The sequence below is a fragment of the Pan troglodytes genome, chromosome 8 (assembly GCF_028858775.2).
Source record: "Pan troglodytes isolate AG18354 chromosome 8, NHGRI_mPanTro3-v2.0_pri, whole genome shotgun sequence".
Classification (NCBI taxonomy): Eukaryota; Metazoa; Chordata; class Mammalia; order Primates; family Hominidae; genus Pan; species Pan troglodytes.
In genome coordinates, this window is record NC_072406.2 from 81,333,127 (window position 1) to 81,353,507 (window position 20,381).

At 40.7% G+C, this 20,381-nt stretch overlaps 1 protein-coding gene across 9 annotated transcripts in view; it reads left to right on the top strand.

Annotated features, from left to right (window-relative positions):
• The first annotated feature begins 132 nt into the window (after window positions 1-132).
• Window positions 133-20,381, top strand: part of VPS26A (VPS26, retromer complex component A) — a 49,184-nt gene continuing 28,935 nt past the window's right edge. The window contains exons 1-5 of one of the 9 annotated variants that reach the window (XM_063780400.1): window positions 233-711; window positions 1,870-1,921; window positions 6,919-6,998; window positions 8,772-8,842; window positions 9,629-9,778. In XM_063780400.1, coding sequence (XP_063636470.1) covers window positions 9,701-9,778 — 78 coding nt within the window. In that variant the 5' untranslated portion in view covers window positions 233-711; window positions 1,870-1,921; window positions 6,919-6,998; window positions 8,772-8,842; window positions 9,629-9,700. 9 annotated transcript variants of the gene reach the window in all.

Here is a 20,381-nt window from a genome sequence, read left to right on the forward strand (position 1 = left end):
AACTTCTGTTTTAAGGTGGGGTAATTATAGTGCGTTCGGGGATGGATTTTTCTTCTGCTTTGGTTATGCATAGAGTGCACTGTGGCCCTTCAACACTATACTCTGAAATCCCACACAGTATTTTCCTCATCTGGAGGTCCTATAGGCTTACACTAGGGAGGAGGATCCAGTTCAGGCCAGCGTAGTCTTCAGCTGCGCCGTGGGACTTTCGGGGGAGCGCCTTTGCCCTCTCAGAACGGCTGGGCGGAACGGTGGGTTTGTGAGCCCTCCAGGATCAGGGTGGGTCGCTCAGGGGCCATCTGGGGACTTTGGGAAGCAATGAAAGTTGTACCCTAGGATTTTTTTCTACTGGTCTTCTCTTCAGAGGCGAGAAAGCCAAGTTAAGAAAACCCAGACTCAGAAGGAGGTGGAGCGGGACTGCGTTCAGGCAAGGTGGCAGAACGCCTCGCCGTGGACGAAGAGAGCACATCTCTTCTTGCGAGGCCTAAGGAAGCAGGGCTCCCACTCGCCTCGGCAACCCAAGGACCCAGCCAAGGAGAGCGCCTCCAGATGAATCCTTCCTCTCCTCCTTCCTTCCCAGCCGCTCAAACTTTCACAAAGAGGAACTGGGTGCGGTAAAGAGGCCGGACACGGAATCGCTCGTCCGGTGACCGAAGAGACAGCGAGGAGGAGCCCGCGAACCTGCCTCTGTTCAGGCCCCGCCCACTCGACGTAATTTGCCCGCCCCTCTCCACCCTCCGAAGGGTGGAGCCTGAGGCCCCGCCTCCAAGCGGCCTCTCCCCGGAGTGCCTGGCGGCCAGCAGGGCGGGGCAGGAGGCTGGGAGAGGGACGGGTGCGGGGGGAGGGGGAGAGGAAGGGAGCGGTCACGTGTGAGGGGGCGGCCCGAGGTCACGTGACGGGGCGCCGGAGCGGAGGGAGCCGGGGCTGGGAGTTCTCCTGAGGGAAGAGGAGTGGAGTAGGGGGGACGCGGCGGCGGCGTTGACAATGGTGAGTGCGCGGCGGCCAGCGCGCTCGCCTCCCGCCCTCGTCCCGGAGCGCGCGGCGGGCCGGCCAACCGCGGGCCGGGCGTCGCCGGAGGAGGGGACGGGGGAGCAGGGCGGGGAGCGGGGTTAGGCCTGTCGGGCCACCCCTGGGTCTGGGAAAAGCGGGCGGCGCCACCTCTTCCCGGTCTCGGCGAGGCCCGAGCACCTACGGGCGGCGGCGTGCTCTCCTGGCCATGTCGGAGCCTCTGCCCGCGTTCTTCGACTGCTTGTGGGGGCTCTGGCTGGGGACTCGGACCCCGCCTCTGCGGGGGCTGGTCGCCGCCTCCCCTTCCTAGGTAGCCAGTCCCTGTTCTCCTCCCGGGCAGCCTCTCTTCCATCCAGGTGGGGTGACCCGGGAGCCCCCCACCTCCGGACTCTTCGGGGGCCTTGGGCACTCAGTGTGTCACGAACTTGATAAACTCTGATATTTTAAAACCTGACTATGGTGACATTCTTTGATTTCATGACCCCAGTTCAGGCTTTCTGTTGACACTTGTAAAATGGGAGAGAAAAATAAAAGGACGTTGGAATGGGGGATATCTTTAACTCCAGAGATACCCGTTTGGTGCCCGCCGTTTTAAGCATTGGCTCTCATTTCCGTCCGCAAGCTATTTCTCTGAACTTAACGCTCTGGGTTGTTGAAACGGCCTATGAGGCAGAGGAGGGAGGGGAATCAGTGCTCTCACCACAGTCCGCGGAAGCACTAGCCTGGGCATTGTGGTATTTAGCTGGGTGTCGGCAGTCTCTAGGTTAGATCTCATTTTACCCATTTTCTGGTAGTAGTCGTCAATTCGCTTCATTTAGCGCCTACTGTATGCTCTCCTAATACTACCTGCTCTTCCCAAAGCTCACTGATTCAATAGACTGCTTGAGACTTTTGGCTTAAAAGGCCGAGCCAGGTATATTTTTAAAAAGCTACTTTGAATAAATAACTTTTAATTTCAGTAATGATGTTGCTTTCAAAACAAAACAAAACAAAATCCAGACATTCATGTTCATTCTTAGAGCTTTTTTTCTTTCATTCAACAAATAATTGCTCAGGTGTGCCTAGGGGACCCGAGTAAAATGGAAACAGCGCCTACCTGCTCTCGTAGCTTACAATGTAGGGAGAGATAAACATTTATTTGTATAAATTATTTGTTTAACGTGGAAATTAGAATTGTGACAGATACTAAGAAGGAAGTATTGGGGGACCTTGCCTAGTCAGAGTTAGGGCAGGCTTCTTTAATTGAATATCATTTGAAAAGAAAACTTAAAAGGTCCTCTTATTTTTTGCTTACATTTGTAATTATTACTTTTAATACGCTTTTTTGAATTATGTTCAAGAGCAGTTTATATTTTCAAGTTACCCAAACAGAAACTAAATTGTAAAACTTTAAAACACTGAAATGGTCACAGATGTAATATATGTATGAAAATTTGCTGTTTCATTGCTTGTGTATGGGCTAAGTGAATGAATTTTGAGAGTCAGCCTTCCACCTCAGAAATGCAATGAGTTGCATTTCTTTACATCCACTGGACTTAGTGAAATTCCTTCAGTGGGGACTAAAAAGTTGCCTTTTTATGTATCTACCATGTATTTTTGCTAATTGGTAATGCTCAATATTGGGTTCAGAAATTATATGAAAAATCCTAAATTAACCTAAAGTGAGTGATAGGAGGTTTAGGCCAAGATTAGAAAACTATAAAAACAATTGCTAGCATGTTTTTATAGTCATATATATTGCAGTCCAGTTATTTAAAAGCTCAAGAGTTTTAACTTGCATGTTAATAGTTAATCCTGAAAATCGCAATATTCCAAATGTGCCCTTGAAGATATCTTTACCAAAAGAAGTGAGTAGTATTTTTGCACTTAAAAGATCTCACGGGGTGCGGTGGCTCACACCTGTAATCCCAACAATTTGGGAGGCCGAGGTGGGCGGATCACCTGAAGTCGGGAGTTTGAGACCAACCTGGCCAACATGGCGAAACCCCGTCTTCACTAAAAATACAAAAACAAAAAACAATTGGCCAAGTGTGGTGGCGCATTGCTGTAGTCCCACCTACTCGGGAGGCGGAAGTTGCCTGACCAACATGGTGAAACTCCGTCTCAACTAAAAATAAAAAAATTAGGTGTGGCGCACACCTGTAATCCCAGCTACTCAGGAGGCTGAGGCAGGAGAATCACTTGAACCCGGGAGGCAGAGGTTGCAGTGAGCCGAGATCGCGCCGCTGTACTCCATCCAGCCTGGCGACAGAGTGAGACTCCGTCTCAAAAAAAAAAAAAAAAAAAAAAAATCTCAAAACTGAATTGCTGTCTGCATCATATCCTAACCCTCAACAAATTTTATTCTCTTTCCTTCTAGTCTTTACCGGCTTGACAGTTGTGTATTTTACTTCCTCTTTAACATATCAGAAGTATTAGAATTTTATTTAGAATAATTAGAAAAAGAATTTAATTTCATTACCCTTTATTTCAAATGACAGAAGTTGCACATCTTAGAAAAAACTTCGAAAGAGAGACTTTGGGTAGAGATCTTTCTCTTTCAGTTCTTTCTAAAAGACAAGCTTTTTTCCTCAGTTATTTTTTTTCTTTTTGTTCTCTACCTGTAAAATGTAAGATATCCACAATTTTCTGGAGGTGTTTTTTAGTAAGACTAGTTCCTTTATTATTATTATTATTTTTTTTTTGAGACGGAGTCTCGCTCTGTCGCCCAGGCTGGAGTGCAGTGGCGCGATCTTGGCTCACTGCAACTTCCGCCTCCTGAGTAGCTGGGACTACAGGAATGCGCCACCACACCCGGCCAATTTTTTTTTTTTTTTTTTTTTTTTTTTGTATTTTTAGTGGAGACGGGGTTTCGCCATGTTGGCCAGACTGGTCTCAAACTCCCGACCTCAAGTGATCCGCCCGCCTTGGCCTCCCAAAATGTTGGGATTACAGGTGTGAGCCACTGTGCCTGGCCGACTAGTTCATTTTCGATATGCCCTAATGTAAAAAAACTGAATGTTGGTCGGGCGTGGTGCACTTTGGGAGGCCGAGGCGGGCGGATCACGAGGTCAGGAGATCAAGACCATCCTGGCTAACACGGTGAAACCCCGTCTTCACTAAAAATACAAAAAATTAGCCAGGCGCGGTGGCAGGCGCCTGTAGTCCCAGCTACTCGGGAGGCTGAGGCAGCAGAATGGCATGAACCCGGGAGGCGGAGCTTCTTGCAGTGAGCCGAGCTAGCGCCACTGCACTCCGGCCTGGGCGAAAGAGCGGAGACTCCATCTCAAAAAAAAAAAAAAACAAAAAAACCCAAAAACTGAATGTTAACCCAGTGCTATATTGTCATGGAATAACTGGTTAAAGTGCAGTAATTTATTACTCAACCTATTACTTTTTTGCATATGCTATACTAGGCTTTTTAAAAATGCCATTTGATTGCTTCCAATTTTAGTGTTTTGATTGTATTCAAAAATATTTTCATTTTTTTTTTTTGAGACAAGCTCTTGCTCTGCCGCCCAGTCAGTGGCTTACTGCAGCCTCGACCTCCTGGGTTCAGCCTCCCAAGTAGCTGGGACTGCAGGCACACACCACTATGCTGGGCTAATTTTTAAAATTTTTGTAGATATGGGGGTCTAGCTGTATTGACGAAGCTGGTCTTGAACTTCTGGGCTCAAGTGATCCTCCTGCTTCAGCTTCCCAAAGTGCTAGGATTACAGGTGTGAGCCACTGTGTTCTGCTACCTTTTTTAAAATTATGAAATATTTCTTGCATCCAGAAAATAATAGAGGATAGCACGTAGTTTTTCACATATTTTTAATGGTTAGGAATTTAAATATTTAAAGAATGGTGTCAAAACATTGTTTATCATTATGGTGTTAATTGTGAAATTTTATAAAATGAACTTGGTTTATACCATTTTAATTGGTGGCAATTTTAGTTCTATCAAAATTTTATTTAACTTTGGGATTTGATTTTTTTTTTTTTTTTTTTTTGAGGCAGAATCTCACTCTGTCGCCCAGGCTGGAGTGCAGTGGCAAGATCTCGGCTTACTGCAACTTCTGCCTCCTGGGTTCAAGCGATTCTGCTGCCTCAGCCTCCCGCATAGCTGGGACTACAAGTGCATGCCACCACGTCTGGCAAATTTGTTCTGTTTTTGTAGAGATGGGGTTCCACCGTGTTAGTCAGGATGGTCTCGATCTCCTGACCTTGTGATCCTCCTGCTTCGGCCTCCCAAAGTGCTGGGATTACAGGCGTGAGCCACCGCGCCTGGCGATTTGATCTTTTAATGTCAGCTTTCAAATCCCAAGTGGAACTCTGTGTGTTTAGGTATATGCATGTGGAAAAAAGTTATAATATTTCCTTTTCTCTGTAAAACGATTTTTATAGTTTTCAAATCTCATTTTTCTTTTAAGTAGCTCTGGGAAGTGTCAGGAGGAATGAGAAAATTAATTTTAAGGCCAAGCAAGGTGGCTCACGCCTGTAATCCCAGCACTTCGGGAGGCTGAGGCGGGTGGATCACTTGAGCCCAGGAGTTTGCGCCTGGCCTGGGCAATGTGGCAGAAACCCTGTCTCTACAAAAAATATAAAAACGAGCCAGGTGTTGTGGCTCACGCCTGTAGTCCCAGCTACTTGGGAGGCTTGAGGTGGGAGGCTTGCTTGAGCCCATGAGGCAGAAGTTGCAGTCAGCTGAGATCATACCACTGCACTCCAGCCTGGGTGACAGAGTGAGACTCTGTCTCAAAAAAAAAAAAAAAAAAGAATTAATTTTAATTTTTCTATCTCTGTTTTATAACTCAAATGAGTTATAAATGTGGATGTCATAAGGAAGGAGAGCTCATTCTTATTGCTGTCTCTGCCAATTAGCATTATCCTTCAATATAACTGATTTTGTTTTCCATCTAAAATAGACTGCTACTTGAAGATGTTGTCTTCTACCCTTTCATGATTGCTCCTCCCACACAACCCCTGTACCCTGCTAGCTCAGCACATATTCGATTAGTAAATGTGAGCTGCATGATTTTAAGCTGCGATACATTCTCATTTCTGTAGCCCTTAGAGGAAATGTACTACAGTATTTCAAAATTTACCATTTTGAGTTTAAGACTTGGAGTACGAAAGCCACCTAGGAATGGACAGTGTGTGTGACCTATCACTGATGCTTTTCATTCTCTTTTTTCTAAATTAGTTCAGAATAGTTTTCTGATTAAAATTAGTTTTCTGGTTAAAATTCGAGTTTGTTATTTGTAATTTTGCCAGAAAAGATTAAAACATGTCAAAAAGAAAAAAAAATTTTTTTTTTTTTAAACAGAGTCTCACTCTGTCCCCAGGGCTGGAGTGCAGTGGCGCGATCTCGGCTCACTGCAACCTCCACCTCCTGGGTGCAAGTGATTGTCCTGCCTCAGGAGCATACCACTATGCCCAGTTAATTTTTTGTATGTTTAGTAGAGACGGGGTTTCACCGTGTTAGCCAGGCTGGTCTCGAACTCCTGACCTTGTGATTCGCCCACCTTGGCCTCCCAAAGTGCTGGGATTACAGGTGTGAGCTACCGCGCCTGGCCCAAAAAGAAAATTTGCTACATATGTCAAAAGTACTAATCTGGTAATTCTTTTAGTTGGTTGCTTAAAATTATAATCCCTTTTGTTAATATAGGATTTAGGAAAACATCTCATTTGAGTATAGCATCACCTTGTGCCCTACATAGCCACAAAGCAAGCTAACAGAAAGCAAACTAATGACTCTCCTAAGTGAGGACAGAACTGAGGTTTAATATAAATTCCATTGATATAGTTTGCTACTATACCAATGCTAATTTGCTCAGAAAGGCTAATATTATTGATTATTCCAGATTTCAGTTAATTTCTCTTGTATATTTGTTTATTTTCTGTTATTAAAATGGTATGTGTTTGTTCAAAATTAACATTCAACAGGTATTTTAATGCCTTCTGCTAAATGCCATATGCTGCCTTAGATGAGCCTCATGGAGTTTGCAGTTCAGTAGGAGAGTCAGGTACTAAGTAAGCCTTGTGAAACCTAAATTTGGAGAATCCAGTTTTGATTAGGAAGTCAAGGAAGGTCTCATGGAGAGGGAGTCAAACTGAAACTCAGGGTGAATTAGGTTAAGAATACTTTGCTTGGCTCTAAGACAAGAAGGACACTAGCAAATTGGAACTGTTGAAGAAAGAGCTCTGAATGTTGGAGGCTGAGTAGTTGGAGAGATGACGAGTGTCAGATATATGTAGACCACATTAGAGAATACATTGCGTGTGTGTCTGTTTTTAAAATCACAACTGAAGTAAAATAACTATGGAAAAGTACACGAATAGGTGTATAGCTTGATGAATTTTCACCAAGTGAAATACCTCTGTATCAAATGCTCAGTTATAAAAAAAAACAGCCAGAACATTACTAGCAGCCAGAAGCTCCCTTTGTGCTTTCTTTCTGTCACTACCTGACCTGTAATACCATAATGTACCTTACATGTTTTTTGCTTACTATGTGAGTGGAGTTATACGTACGTTTTGTGTATTCCTTTTGTGTCTGGCCTCTTTCACTCAACATTATGTGTATGAGATTCATTCTTGTGTGTAGTTGTATCTCCTCTAATTCTATTGCTGTTTGGTGTTCCCATTTGTATGAATATATACTAAATTGTATATATCCATTCTCTTGTTGATTGATATTTGGATTGTTTCTATTTGGGGCTATTATGAATAACACTTGTGAACATTTTTTTTTTGGAGACAAATTCTTGCTCTGTTACCCGGGCTAGAGCGCAGTGGTGTGATCTTGGCTCACTGCAACCTCTGCCTTCTGGGTCCAGGTGATTCTCCTGCCTCAGCCTCCCGAGTAGCTGGGACTGCAGGCATGCATCACCATGCCCGACTAATTTTTGTATTAAAGACGGGGTTTCACCATGTTGGCCAGGCTTGTCCCGAACTGCTGACCTCAAGTGATCTGCCTGCCTTGGTCTCTGAAAGTGCTGGGATTACAAGTGTGAGCCAGCGCGCCCAGCCAGATATATGTTTTTTAAAGATCATTCAGAGCCAGGTGCAGTGGCTCACGCCCATAATCCCAACACTTTGGGAGGCCGAGGCAGGAGGATTGCTTGAGCCCAGGAGTTTGAGACCAGCCTAGGCAGCAGAGTGAGACCCTGTCTCTACAAAAAATTTTTTAAAAAAGATCATTCTGGGCTGGGCGCGGTGGCTCATGCCTGTAATCCCAGCACTTTGGGAGGCCAAGGCGGGTGGATCACGAGGTCAGGAGATCGAGACCGTCCTGGCTAACATCGTGAAACCCTGTCTCTACTAAAAATACAAAAATTAGCTGGGTGTGGTTGCAGATGGCTGTAGTTCCAGCTACTTGGGAGGCTGAGGCAGGAGAATGGTGTGAACCCGGGAGGCGGAGCTTGTAGTGAGCCAAGATTGCACCACTGCACTTCAGCCTGGGCAACAGAGCAAGACTCCATCTCAAAAAAAAAAATCATTCTAGTTGTTATGTAGGACAGAATATGAAGGGATGTAGGATGACATGATAGGAGACTGTTCTCTGTGTAAACTTAAAAAGATTAGAAGACTAAATTTCATTGTGGCTAAAATAATCCATAACTATATCCAGTATCAAAATTGCTAATGGATTCTGTATTATTACCAACTGATGTGTTTTGGCATTCATAAGCAATTGATCTTTGTCCCTTATATTTGTCATATTCAGGATTTATAGAACAAGGCTTGTAGATTTTCTTTGGAAAAATTCACAGAAATTTTATTTTCCTTCATTATAGCCAGTTTTACTACAAGGGCTTTCACAGTGTAACATATCCTGTTCAGACCAAATATAGCAGTGGATTTTACAGTAAGTAGTGCATTATAGTAGTACATTTGGATTTGTGTGAGTACTTTGAATTGTGTAAATTCTGCTATAATAAAAGAACCTCATAAATAAAAGTATAAATAAAGGTAATTTTTCAAGCCTAGCTGTTAAGAATTAACTTCTTAGATTTCTGACATATGTTAATATTTGATTATAGTGGTTTTGTATGGAAATGATTGAAATTATAGCATGCTGAAATTTGTTTAGGGTGTTTTTTTTGGTCTTTTTGGTGGTTAAAAACACATAACATGAAATCTACCCTCTTAACATTGTACTTAAGTTGTTCAGTTTTGATGTAGTTTTTTTTTTTTTTTTCTTTCTTTCTTTTTTGAGACGGAGTTTTGCTCTTGTTGCCCAGGCTGGAGTGCAATGGTGCGATCTTGGCTCACTGCAACTTCTGCCTCCTGGATTCAAGTGATTCCCCTGTCTCAGCCTCCCGAGTAGCTGGTATCACAGGCGCATGCCACCACGCCCGGCTAATTTTTGTGTTTTTAGTAGAGACAGGGTTTCATCATATTGGTCAGGCTCGTCTTGAACTCCTGACCTCAGGTGATCCGCCCACCTCAGCCTCCCAAAGTGCTGGGTTTACAGGCGTGAGACACCACGCCTGGCCTTTGATGTAGCATTTGATATATGTTTTTATCATTTCCTTATGAACTCACAGATTTGCAGTCTATTTAACCGTAGTTCATAGGTAATTAAATTCAAATTATAAAATGTAGTGACTGACTAAACATGATAATTATGACCATTTTCATTTTATTTCAGAGTTTTCTTGGAGGCTTTTTTGGTCCAATTTGTGAGATCGATATTGTTCTTAATGATGGGGAAACCAGGAAAATGGCAGAAATGAAAACTGAAGATGGCAAAGTAGAAAAACACTATCTCTTCTATGACGGAGAATCTGTTTCAGGAAAGGTAAATCTTCTGTTTGACAAAACTATCTAATTGTAAGATACCAGAATTAGTTATCAAAGTGGTCTGTGCTGTTTCTTAAATTTGAATAATTTTATGAGGGAGAGAGATTTTTTTTTCCCTAAAGTTCAGCTAAAATATTTGATTGATTAGAAGATAATCTTTCCTGCAAAGGAAAGATTCTTACCCTGGAAGGCTTTCAAGGGAAGAGCCTCTAAATTTCATGCAAAATTTTCTGTTTAAGTCTCCTGTGTGGTTCATGAAAAAAAATATATATATTTTTTTCTGTTTGTGATTATGTGCTTCTGTCTGGTTTCAGACAGTTTCTTCAGATCGGAGCTGTAATTCACCCAAAGTTTGTTTTTCCTTTAACATTAAGTTAGAGATTGAGAGTAATTCTCTGGTATAACTTTCTAAAGGTTTTTTTACATTCTTTGTAACTTACCTCTCTGTACTGCTACTATTGTGTCTGTTGATCTTATTTCTAGGTACTCTGTAGAGGACTTGAGTACTTTTGGGATGTGTCTATGCATGGTCAGATATGTTTATGATGCCTTCTATAAGGTTTCACTTTTTTCCCCTTTTCTTTATCCGGTAATGTATACGGTTTTTTGTTTTGGGTTTTTTGGTTTTTTTGTTTTGTTTTGTTTCGTTTTTTAAATAGGGTCTCACTCTGTTGCTCAAGCTGGAGTGCAGTGGTGTGATCATGGCTTACTGCATGCAGCCTTGTACTCCTGGACTCAGGTGATTCTCCCACCTCATCCTCTCTGGTAGCTGGGACTACAGGCACACACCACCACTTCAGCTAATTTTTTAATTTTTTTGTAGAGATGGGGTTTGTCCATGTTGCCCAGGCTAGTCTTGAACTTCTGGGCTCAAGCAACCCACCCACGTAGGCCTACAAAAGTGCTGGGATTACAGGTTTGAGCCACCACACCTAACTGATTATTCTTATATTTTAGGGAGTATGATCAATACTTATTAGTGGTCAGTGATAGTGGAGAATGGTAATATCATAGACAAAAGCAAACCACAAAACATTTGAAATAATTTTAAAAATAGAAAATACTAGGATTTTTCTCCCCTGCTTGTTCAGTTAATATATTCATGTGGTAGACAGTTTTGGAAATATATGTAATCTCTTCATATAGAAATAATTCACTGTTAAAATTTGGATGTGTTTCCTCTAATCTCCGCATTAATTGATATTTATGTATATGTAATATATTCAGCATACTTTTTCCTCTATTGTTTGATATTTAAGCAGTTTCTGTTTTTCAGATGGCTTTCTTCATATCTTTGGTAATATGGACATCGGTATACATAAATTTTTCTCTAAATTTCTGTAGGACAAGATTATTTCCTTAGAATAGATTGCTGAAAGTGAGCTGCTAGGCCAAAATTCGTGAAATATCTGAAGGATCTTAATACACATTAATCTGGAAAATGTATTTGCATTAAATTACATGTCCACCTGTGGGTCTTTTTCACCCAAGGCAGCATTGAATATGATCACTTTGTAATCTTTGCTATTTTGGTAGGCAGAAACAATCTTATTATTTTAATTTGCATTTCTTTGGTTACTAGATAAATTGAACTTAGATTTACCAGCCATGTGAGGTTTTTTTTTTTTTTGTACTGCATTGTCTCTTCTGGTCCTTTGCCAGATTACCTACTGGGGTCTTAGTGTTGAATCCGAAGTGAATTTTTTGGTTTTCAACTTTACTTCCCTTTTATTCTTCCTTTTAAAAGATGAAAAAAGAAAAAGGCCAAGTGCAGTGGCTCACACCTTTAATCCCATCACTTTAGGAGGCCGAGGAGGGAGGATCACTTGAGCCCAGGAATTCAAGACCAGCTTGGGCAACATGGGGAGACCCTGTATCTATTTAAAAAAAAAAAAAAATGGAGAAAAAGGCCTAAAGAAGAGCAGACAATCATCAAAAGGATGGAGCATGTCAAATGAAAGAAGCGTAAAAGTAGTAGTGTTTGGCCTATTGAAATGACTTGTTAATGGGCTGGGGGCATAGGAATACCAATCTAGTTTTCTTTCTAGGGAGAGACTGAACCTAGCATCTCAGGTATTTCTTTTATAGATATGACATGTAAATATCTCTCCTACTAATTTGTAAGCTCCTTAAGTTCAGGGGATCAGAGTGTGCTTCTGTAGTCTCCATAAAATACATGATAGTGTTGATTATATAATAGACTTTCACTAAATACTTATTTGGTTTATTTACTGTTTTTAAGTCTTGTAGAGAATATCTTCAGTCTAGTTTAAAGTAATCTTATGTCACCTGGACCAGTTGAAGTTCATGGCTGATGTTTATGGGATAAAGGAAAAGGGGGGTGTTTAAAGTAAAAGTAAAGCTACTCCAGTGTGTTCTTTAAAAAGAATAGTTGGTGTTCAAATTACATTTTGATCCTGGGTGTGGTGGCTCATGCCTGTAATCCCAGCTCTTTGGGAGGCTGAGGAGGGAGGATTGTTTGAGCCCAAGAGTTCAAGACCAGATTGGGCAATGTAGCAAGATCCTGTCTCTAACACTAAGTAAATAATTTTTTTTAAAATTACATTTTGGAATTGCTAGAAACCATACGTAGACCTGATCAACTATGGATAGCATTTTTTAAAATGATAAGATCTCTTATAGGTAAGTATTTTCAGTTCAAAAGTTACTATATCTTGAATCTGATTGTTTATTGGTTTGAGATTTTTTCATTTTTAATGTTTTTATTGAAAAAACACGTGTAGAAAACCATATACAACAAAAATAAATTATTATAAGGCATATTTTCTTATTATCACCATCCAAGTCAAGAAGTAGTACTTTGCCAGCTACCCCATGTGTCCTGTCTCCATCACACTCCCATCCCCTCAAAAGTAACCAGTGTACTGACTTTTATAGTAGTACTTTCTTGTGTTTGTTTAGTCTTGCTCATTTAAGAAAAATTTGGTACGGTTTTTAAATCTCTCTTAATCTCAGGTTCCCTCTTCATACCTTTCTTTAACTTGCAATATCTGTTGAAGAACACTTGGTCATTTGAATTGTAGAGTTCTCTATGTTTGTGTATTCTCTATGTTTGGTACAGTTATTGCCTATAAGTTGGCAGCTAGGTCCAGAGGCTTGAATCAAACTCAAGTTTGATTCTTCTGGCAAGAATATAGGTGGTGGTGTGTTTTTTCATTGCAGGTGCAAAATGTCTGGTTTTCTTTCTCTGTCATTTTTCTTTTCTTTTCTTTTCTTTTTTTTTGAGACAGAGTCTTGCTGTGTCCCCCAGGCTGGAGTGCAGTGGCGTGATCTTGGCTCCTGCAACTTCCACTTCCTGGGTCCAAGTGATTCTCCTGCCTCAGCCTCCTGAGTAGCTGGGATTACAGGCACGTGCCACGACATCCGGCTAATTTTCGTATTTTTATTTTTAACAGAGACGGGATTTCACCATGTTGGGTCAGGCTGGTCTCAAACTTCTGACCTCGTGATCCGCCCAGCTCAGCCTCCCAAAGTGCTGGATTACAGGCGTGAGCTACCACGGCTGGCCTTTTTTCTTTTTTGCAACTGTTGATACTCAGTACCTAGATTGATTTAACTCATTGGGAGTTGCAGAATGGTGATACTTTAAATTCTGTCATTTTGTTTTTACTTATGAAATGGAATACATTTACAAAGAGACGTTATCTATCTATTGTGACCTAGTGGTACAGCTCATATAGAAAAAAGAATGCTTGACCTTTTTCCTTTTTTGGCCTGTTTTATTATTTATTTATTTATTTATTTATTTATTTATTTATTTTGAGATGGAGTCTCGCTCTGTTGCCCAGGCTGGAGTGCGATGGCGTGATCTCGGCTCACTGCAGCCTCCACCTCCCGGATTCAAGTGATTCTTCTGCCTCAGCCTCCCGAGTAGCTGGGATTACAGGCACGTGCCACCATGCCCAGCTAATTTTTGTATTTTTAGTAGAGATGGCATTTCACCATGTTGGTCAGGCTGGTCTCGAACTCCTGACCTTGTGATCCGCCCGCCTCAGCCTCCCAAAGTGCTGGGATTACAGGCGTGAGCCACCGTGCCCGGCCTTTGGCGTGTTTTAAAAAATAATAACTTGGTTCCTTATCCTCCAAAGGTGTAAACTACTAGTTTTATTTCTCAATAACATATATAAACTCATGATTTAAACATACTTGATGTTTATAAATATTGCCCTGTTGAAGCTCTAGTTGTATAATCCTGTGTAACAAATTACCACAAACTTAGCAACCTAAAATAACAAATTTATGTCTTAGGATTTTTGTGATTTAGAAGTCCAGGTGGAGGTTAGCTGGGTCCTATGCTCAGGGACTTACCAGGTTAAAATCAATCCAAGGTTGCAGTCTCGTCTGAAGTTCAGGATTCTCTTCCAGGCTCACTGGTTTTTGGCAGAAATTTCCTTGTTGTGCTATGACTGATACCCTTGTTTCTTGTGCAGTAGGCTGTCTGTTCCTATAGGTTGCCCTCGGATCCTTGCTGAGTGGCCCCTTTCTCTCAGTTTGCGTTGTCTTCAAGGCCAGGAGGAGACCATCACTCTGACGTTCATCTTCTTTTAAAGAGCTTACCTGGTTTGATCAATTCCAGTTAGGATAATCTCCCTTTTGATTAACTAAGAAAATCAACTGATTAGTAACCTGATCACAGGAGTGGTATCCTATCATATTCACTGGACTCACCCACACTCAAGAGGATTATACACATGTGTACACCATGGGATAGTAATATTGAGGGCTATCTTAGAATTCTGCCTACCACATTTGTATTGACTCTTATGAAAGGACATGGGGGCCCTAGGATTTTTCTTTTTTTAAGCTGTATTGAGATATATATATATATATATATATTCGCCATAAAAATTCACCCATTTTAAGTGTGCTTAAAATTTTTAGTAAATTTAGAGTTGTACAACTATTACCACTAATTCCAGAACATTTTCATTACTCCAGAAATTTTTAAAAATGCTGTACCATTAGCAGTCATTCTCCATTTCCCCTCCTTCCAGTCTCTGACAACCACTGATCTCTGTTTCTATGAATTTGCCTGTTCTGGACATTTCATATAAATGGAATTATACAATGTGTGGTCTTTTCCTATTTTGTTTCTTTCACTTAGTATAATGTATTTGAGATTCATCAATATTGTAGCATTTGTTATTAGTATATCATTGTTTTTTATTGATGAATAGTGTTCCATTTTATGGCTATACCACATTCTTGTTTATGCATTCACCAGTTGGTGGGTATTTGGGATGTTTCTACTTTTTTGCTGTTGTGACTAATGCTGATGTGAACATTTGTGTAGCAGTTTTGTGTGGACCTATATTTTCCTTTCTCTTGAGCATGTACCTGGGAGTGGAATTGCTGCCTTATGTTAAATATGTTTAAGTTTTTAATAAACTGCCAAGACCTTAGGAGTTTTTGGTGGCTTTCTTGCTAACTGGTATGACAAGATGTTTAAGGGTCTTTTGTGTTTCTGCTTCATACCTGCACTCAGCCGTATCTTTCAAGGCCATAGTTGCATGCAAAGATTGCTCATTGCTACAGTGTTGGACATTATTTCTAGGCTGCTTAGTGGATAGATGGGGAGAGTTTTTAAATATAGATTTAATAAATTTATTTTTATTTGTGTATATTATTTAAGATAAAATACTTCAGGAATCATATTGTCATTTCCAATTCAATTTGAAAATTAGAAGTTTTTACTTAACCTCTTATGTTACATGTATATCTCCTTTCTTCTGCATGAAGAATACTGATTTTCAGAGTCAAAGGAAGATGTAATTAGCATATCCCATAATTTACTCAATATCTTTACCCCACATTATATACATAATAGTCTCAGAATAACAATACTAACATTACCACTATCAATATGATTATGAAGTTAGTTAAAAAAAATTTAGCATTTGCTATTTGTTTTACTCACATTTCTTAAATGTACCATAGTAAGTACATTGTCAGAGTGTATAGTAATTATATACTTTATGTGCTTCCTTTCGCCCTCACTTAGTCTTGGTTTTATAAATAACTGTTCATATAGTGTGCACCACCAGTCCTTATATCTTTCTCTCTTTATTTGTTTCATTGTCTGAAGCTTATTCTCTAGTTACTAGAGTCTAATAGATTCCTCAGGAAATGCTCATGGGAACAATAAGGCCTAAGTTTTTGCATATTGGTAATGGCTTTTTTGTGTCCTTTACACTTAAAAGTTAGTTTTTCTGAATAATCTTGGCTTACATTTTTTTGAGTTATTTTATTTATTTTGTATTTATTTATTATTTTTGAGATGGAGTCTTGCTCTGTCACCCAGGCTGGAGTGCGGTGGCATAATCTCGGCTCACTGCAACCTCTGCCTCCTAGGTTCAAGCGATTCTCCTGCCTCAGCCTCCCGAGTAGCTGGGACTACAGGTGCTCACCACCATGTCTGGCTAGTTTTTAAATTTTTAGTAGAGATGGGGTTTCACCATATTGGCCAGGCTGGTCTCAAACTCCTGACCTTGTGATCCGCCTGCCTTGGCCTCCCAAAGTGCTGGGATTACAGATATGATCCATCATGCCCAGCCTTCTTGAGTGTTTTAAATCTATTATTACTGCATTGTCTTCTGGCATAGGGTATTGTTAACAGTTTTTTCATTTGAGGAAAGTTTTCTTGAATTACAGCCATTATTAATTAGTATTTATTCCATTCCTTTGCTTTGGTTTTCTTCTTGATATCAGTATTTTTGAGTCTTGTTTGAGTGTGGTTTTTTGCTCTTGTATTCCTTCTGCTTATCCTTTATTTCTAAAATGATTTTTACTTCTATTTCTAATTGTTTTCTGATTTTTCTCACCCTAGCTTAAGATTTTCTTTCATGTATTGTATCATTTTCTTAATATCGTATAGCCTGTTTTGAAATAAATTACAGTTTTGATCTATCTTGTCTGTAGAAATGCCATTCTGTTCCTTCTCTTTTTTTCTTAAAATAACTTTGTATGGGATTTGACCTTGATATATTTATGTTGCTAATTTTTATGTGAAATTAGTTTTCCCCAATGTGTTTTTTTTTTTTGAGATAAGATCTTGCTCTGTTGCCCAGGCTGGAATGCAGTGGCATGACTATGGCTCACTGCAGCCTTGACCTCCAAGGCCCAAGCGATCCTCCTACCTCAGCCTTCCAAGTAGCTGGGACCACAGGCATGTGCCACTGTGCCTAGCTAATTAAAAAATATATATTTTTTGTAGAGACAGGGTCTTGCTATGTTGCTCAGGCTGGTCTCAAACTCCTGAGCTCAAGTGATCCTCCCATCCTGGCCTCCCAAAGTGCTGAGATGTGAGCCACTGCACCCGACCTTCTCCTGAACTTTTTGTTTTTTCGTGACGGAGTCTCACTCTGTCACCCATGTTGGAGTGCAGTGGCACGATTTCAGCTCACTGCAACCTCCGTCTCCCAGGCTAAAGCGATCTTCCCATCTCTGCCTCCTGAGCAGCTAGGACCACAGGGCACACTACCACGCCCAATTATTATTATTATTTTTTTTGGTATTTTGGGGTAGATACGGGGTTTCACCGTGTTGCCCAGGCTGGTTTCGAGCTCCTGAGCTCAGGCGATCCACCTGTCTCAGCCTCCCAAAGTGCTGGGATTACAGGTGTGAACCACCGTGCCTGGCCCTTCCTGAACTTTTGATGGTTTGGTTTAGGATAGTTTTTCTAACCACCTATCCTAGACAGCAGGCCTGACTGGTCAGTTTTGAGTGTTCTAATATTATTGGATTGTGCAAAACCCCTTCCAGCGTTAGCTCTTATTCTCAGATTGACACCTTGCTTTCCAGTGAATATATATGAGTAATTTGGGAGTTCTTAGGTCCATCAGACACTCCATTGCATTCTTTGATTCCTCCTGCACAACCCTAGTATCATGCAGGTTTTGTGGCTATTAACCTGGTTTGTCCCTACGCATTATGTTTTGGGATTGTGGGAATACTTTATCTTTTTCTGTGGTAAATTGGATCCTTAGATTTTTTTGGTTTTGCTGTCTAGTTGGTCCATCTGTTTTTATGTGACGATCTGGGGAGATTCAAAGACTATGTTGCCATCTTCCCAGAAATTGATCTGAGATTCTAAAAGGCCATGTGTAACCATTCTGGCAGTTTAGCAATATGTATCAAAATCTTCAAAAGTGGATATCATTTATAGTAGCCAGAATAGTCTGGATTATTACTATGTAAGAGACAACCCCAAAACTCAGTGACTTAAAAACAACAGTGGCAGTGGCTTCTTTCTTGCCCAGGCAACATGTTCCTTGTGAGTTAGCTGAGGGCCTTATTCTGTGCCATGCTCAGTGATGGAGCAGCCAGGAACATCACACTCATCATGGCTGAGGGAGAGAAATCTCTGCAGAGTCTCTCACAAGCCATTAAAATGCCCCATCCTAGAAGTAACAAAGAGCATTTTTGATCAAATTTATTGTCTCTAGAAACAGTCTTGTTCGTACCTCACCCAGCCACAAGAGGGTAGGGAATACAATCATACCATGCACTCAGAATGTATGCAGCTGGAAATATTTGAGCAGTGCCTGTATTGATTAATATTATTTTGATCCGCAGATTCTTCTGATCAGATTTTATCCTAAAATAATCAACTTTGTTCATTTCACTGTTTATAATATTCAAAAATTGAAAGCCACTTAAATGTCCAGACATTAAAAAACCTAATTATGGTAATAACCATTAAGTGCTTAGGGCCATTATTAATGTGATGATATTGATCTGTATTCATTCACATGAAAAGAGGTTTGCTATAATAACAATATTTACTGAGTACTCACCATGACCCAGGTATTCCTTCTGAAGTTCTTCATAATGATACAATGATTCCTCTTTTTTTTTTGAGATGGAGTCTTGCTCTGTTGCCATCCTGGAGTGCCATGGCGCGATCTTGGCTCACTGCAACCTCTGCCTCCCGGGTTCAAGTGATTCTCCTGCCTCAGCCTCCCGAGTAGCTGGGATTACAGGCGCATGCCACCACGCCCGGCTAATTTTTTGTATTTTTAGTAGAGATGGGGTTTCACCATGTTGGCCAGGATGGTCTCGATCTCTTGACCTCATGATCTGCCTGCCTCAGCCTCCCAAAGTGCTGGGATTATAGGCGTGAGCCACCATACCAGGCCTTTTTTTTTTTTTTTTTTTTTGAGGTAGGGTCTCACTGTGTTGCCCAGGCTGAGTGTAGTGTCATGATTACGGCTCACTGCAGCCTCATCCCCCTGGGGGCCCAAGTAATCCTCCTACCTCAGCCTCCCAAGTAGCTGGGACCGCAGACATATGAATCACCCTGCCTGGCTAATTTAAAAAAATTTTTTTTTTTTAGAGATAGGGTCTTGTTGTGTTGCCCAGTCTGGTCTCAAACTCCTGGACTCAAGTGATTCCCCAACCTTTACCTCCCAAAGTGCTGGGATTATAGGCATGAGCCACTGTGCCTGGCCAAGGATTATTTGAAAGATTATCTTGTGTTCAGTAAAATTAGGATAACTAAAGAAAATGAAAAAAGTGGTATAGATTTGTAATAACCTCAGAAAGACTATCTTGACAACGAGCTTGAGGCTTTTAAAGCTAAGAAAGACATTTTAAACCTCATATTTAGAATAAGATGAATAAGAAAATAATATGCTCATTTGGCACACTTATTTTAATATAACAAATGCAAAAGAAAGCTTTCCCCCACTATTCAAAAAAAAAAGATTTAAATTGGGAAAGGTAGGATCATTAAAAATTAAAACAGAATGAAAGCTTTGTTATTGTTAAGAAGATTAAAAATAAACTAACTAGTTTTCAAACATCCTGGTGACCATACCAGACAAATGCTATGCGATAATACTGAAAGAATTTTGCAGAACTGGTCACCAAATCTCTGCTAGGAGTAATTGTGGAAAATGGGAGAGGTTCTAGAATATAAGAAAAGCCCTTATTTATAAAATGGGGTAGAAAATTTGTTTCAGGTAAACTTAATATTGGTTCCTGACATATCTTTAGATTATTAAATAGATGATCAGTGAACATGCTGAAAAGAAAGCTTAAAGGAAAAAGAGGAGGAAACAACGGGTTGTTTACGACCAAGCATGTGTCACTAAGAACAAATCTTGCCACACCAATCTAGGGTTTGTGAAATGTCCTGGTGTAATAAAAAGATCACTGGGCTAGCACTGGAAGATCTAGCCTTAACTTTACTGCTGTCTTGGTAGGTAACTCTGGACAGTCATTTAATTTCCTGGATCTCACCTATAAGTTTAGGAGGTTAGACTGCCTCATTGGTTTCCAAACTTGGCTTTGCACGTAGGATGCTCTGCATGAAAATCTTTCATATATTAGATATTATGTTGGATCTTGGAGGTCTGACATCTCGCCCACAGCAAGAATAAATTCCTTTTTAATATTCCTGACGTGAGTTTCTGTATGCCTACTTTTCAGAGTGTGGGGATTCTGCTGTTCTGTTAACAGTATCCACTCTGCTTTTTAGAGATACGCAAAATAAATCTAATCCTTTTCTAAGTAAGAGTTCTCTCTAAGCATTTTCCACATCACTGTCTTGTTTATCCTGTCTTCTCTAAGCTAAATAT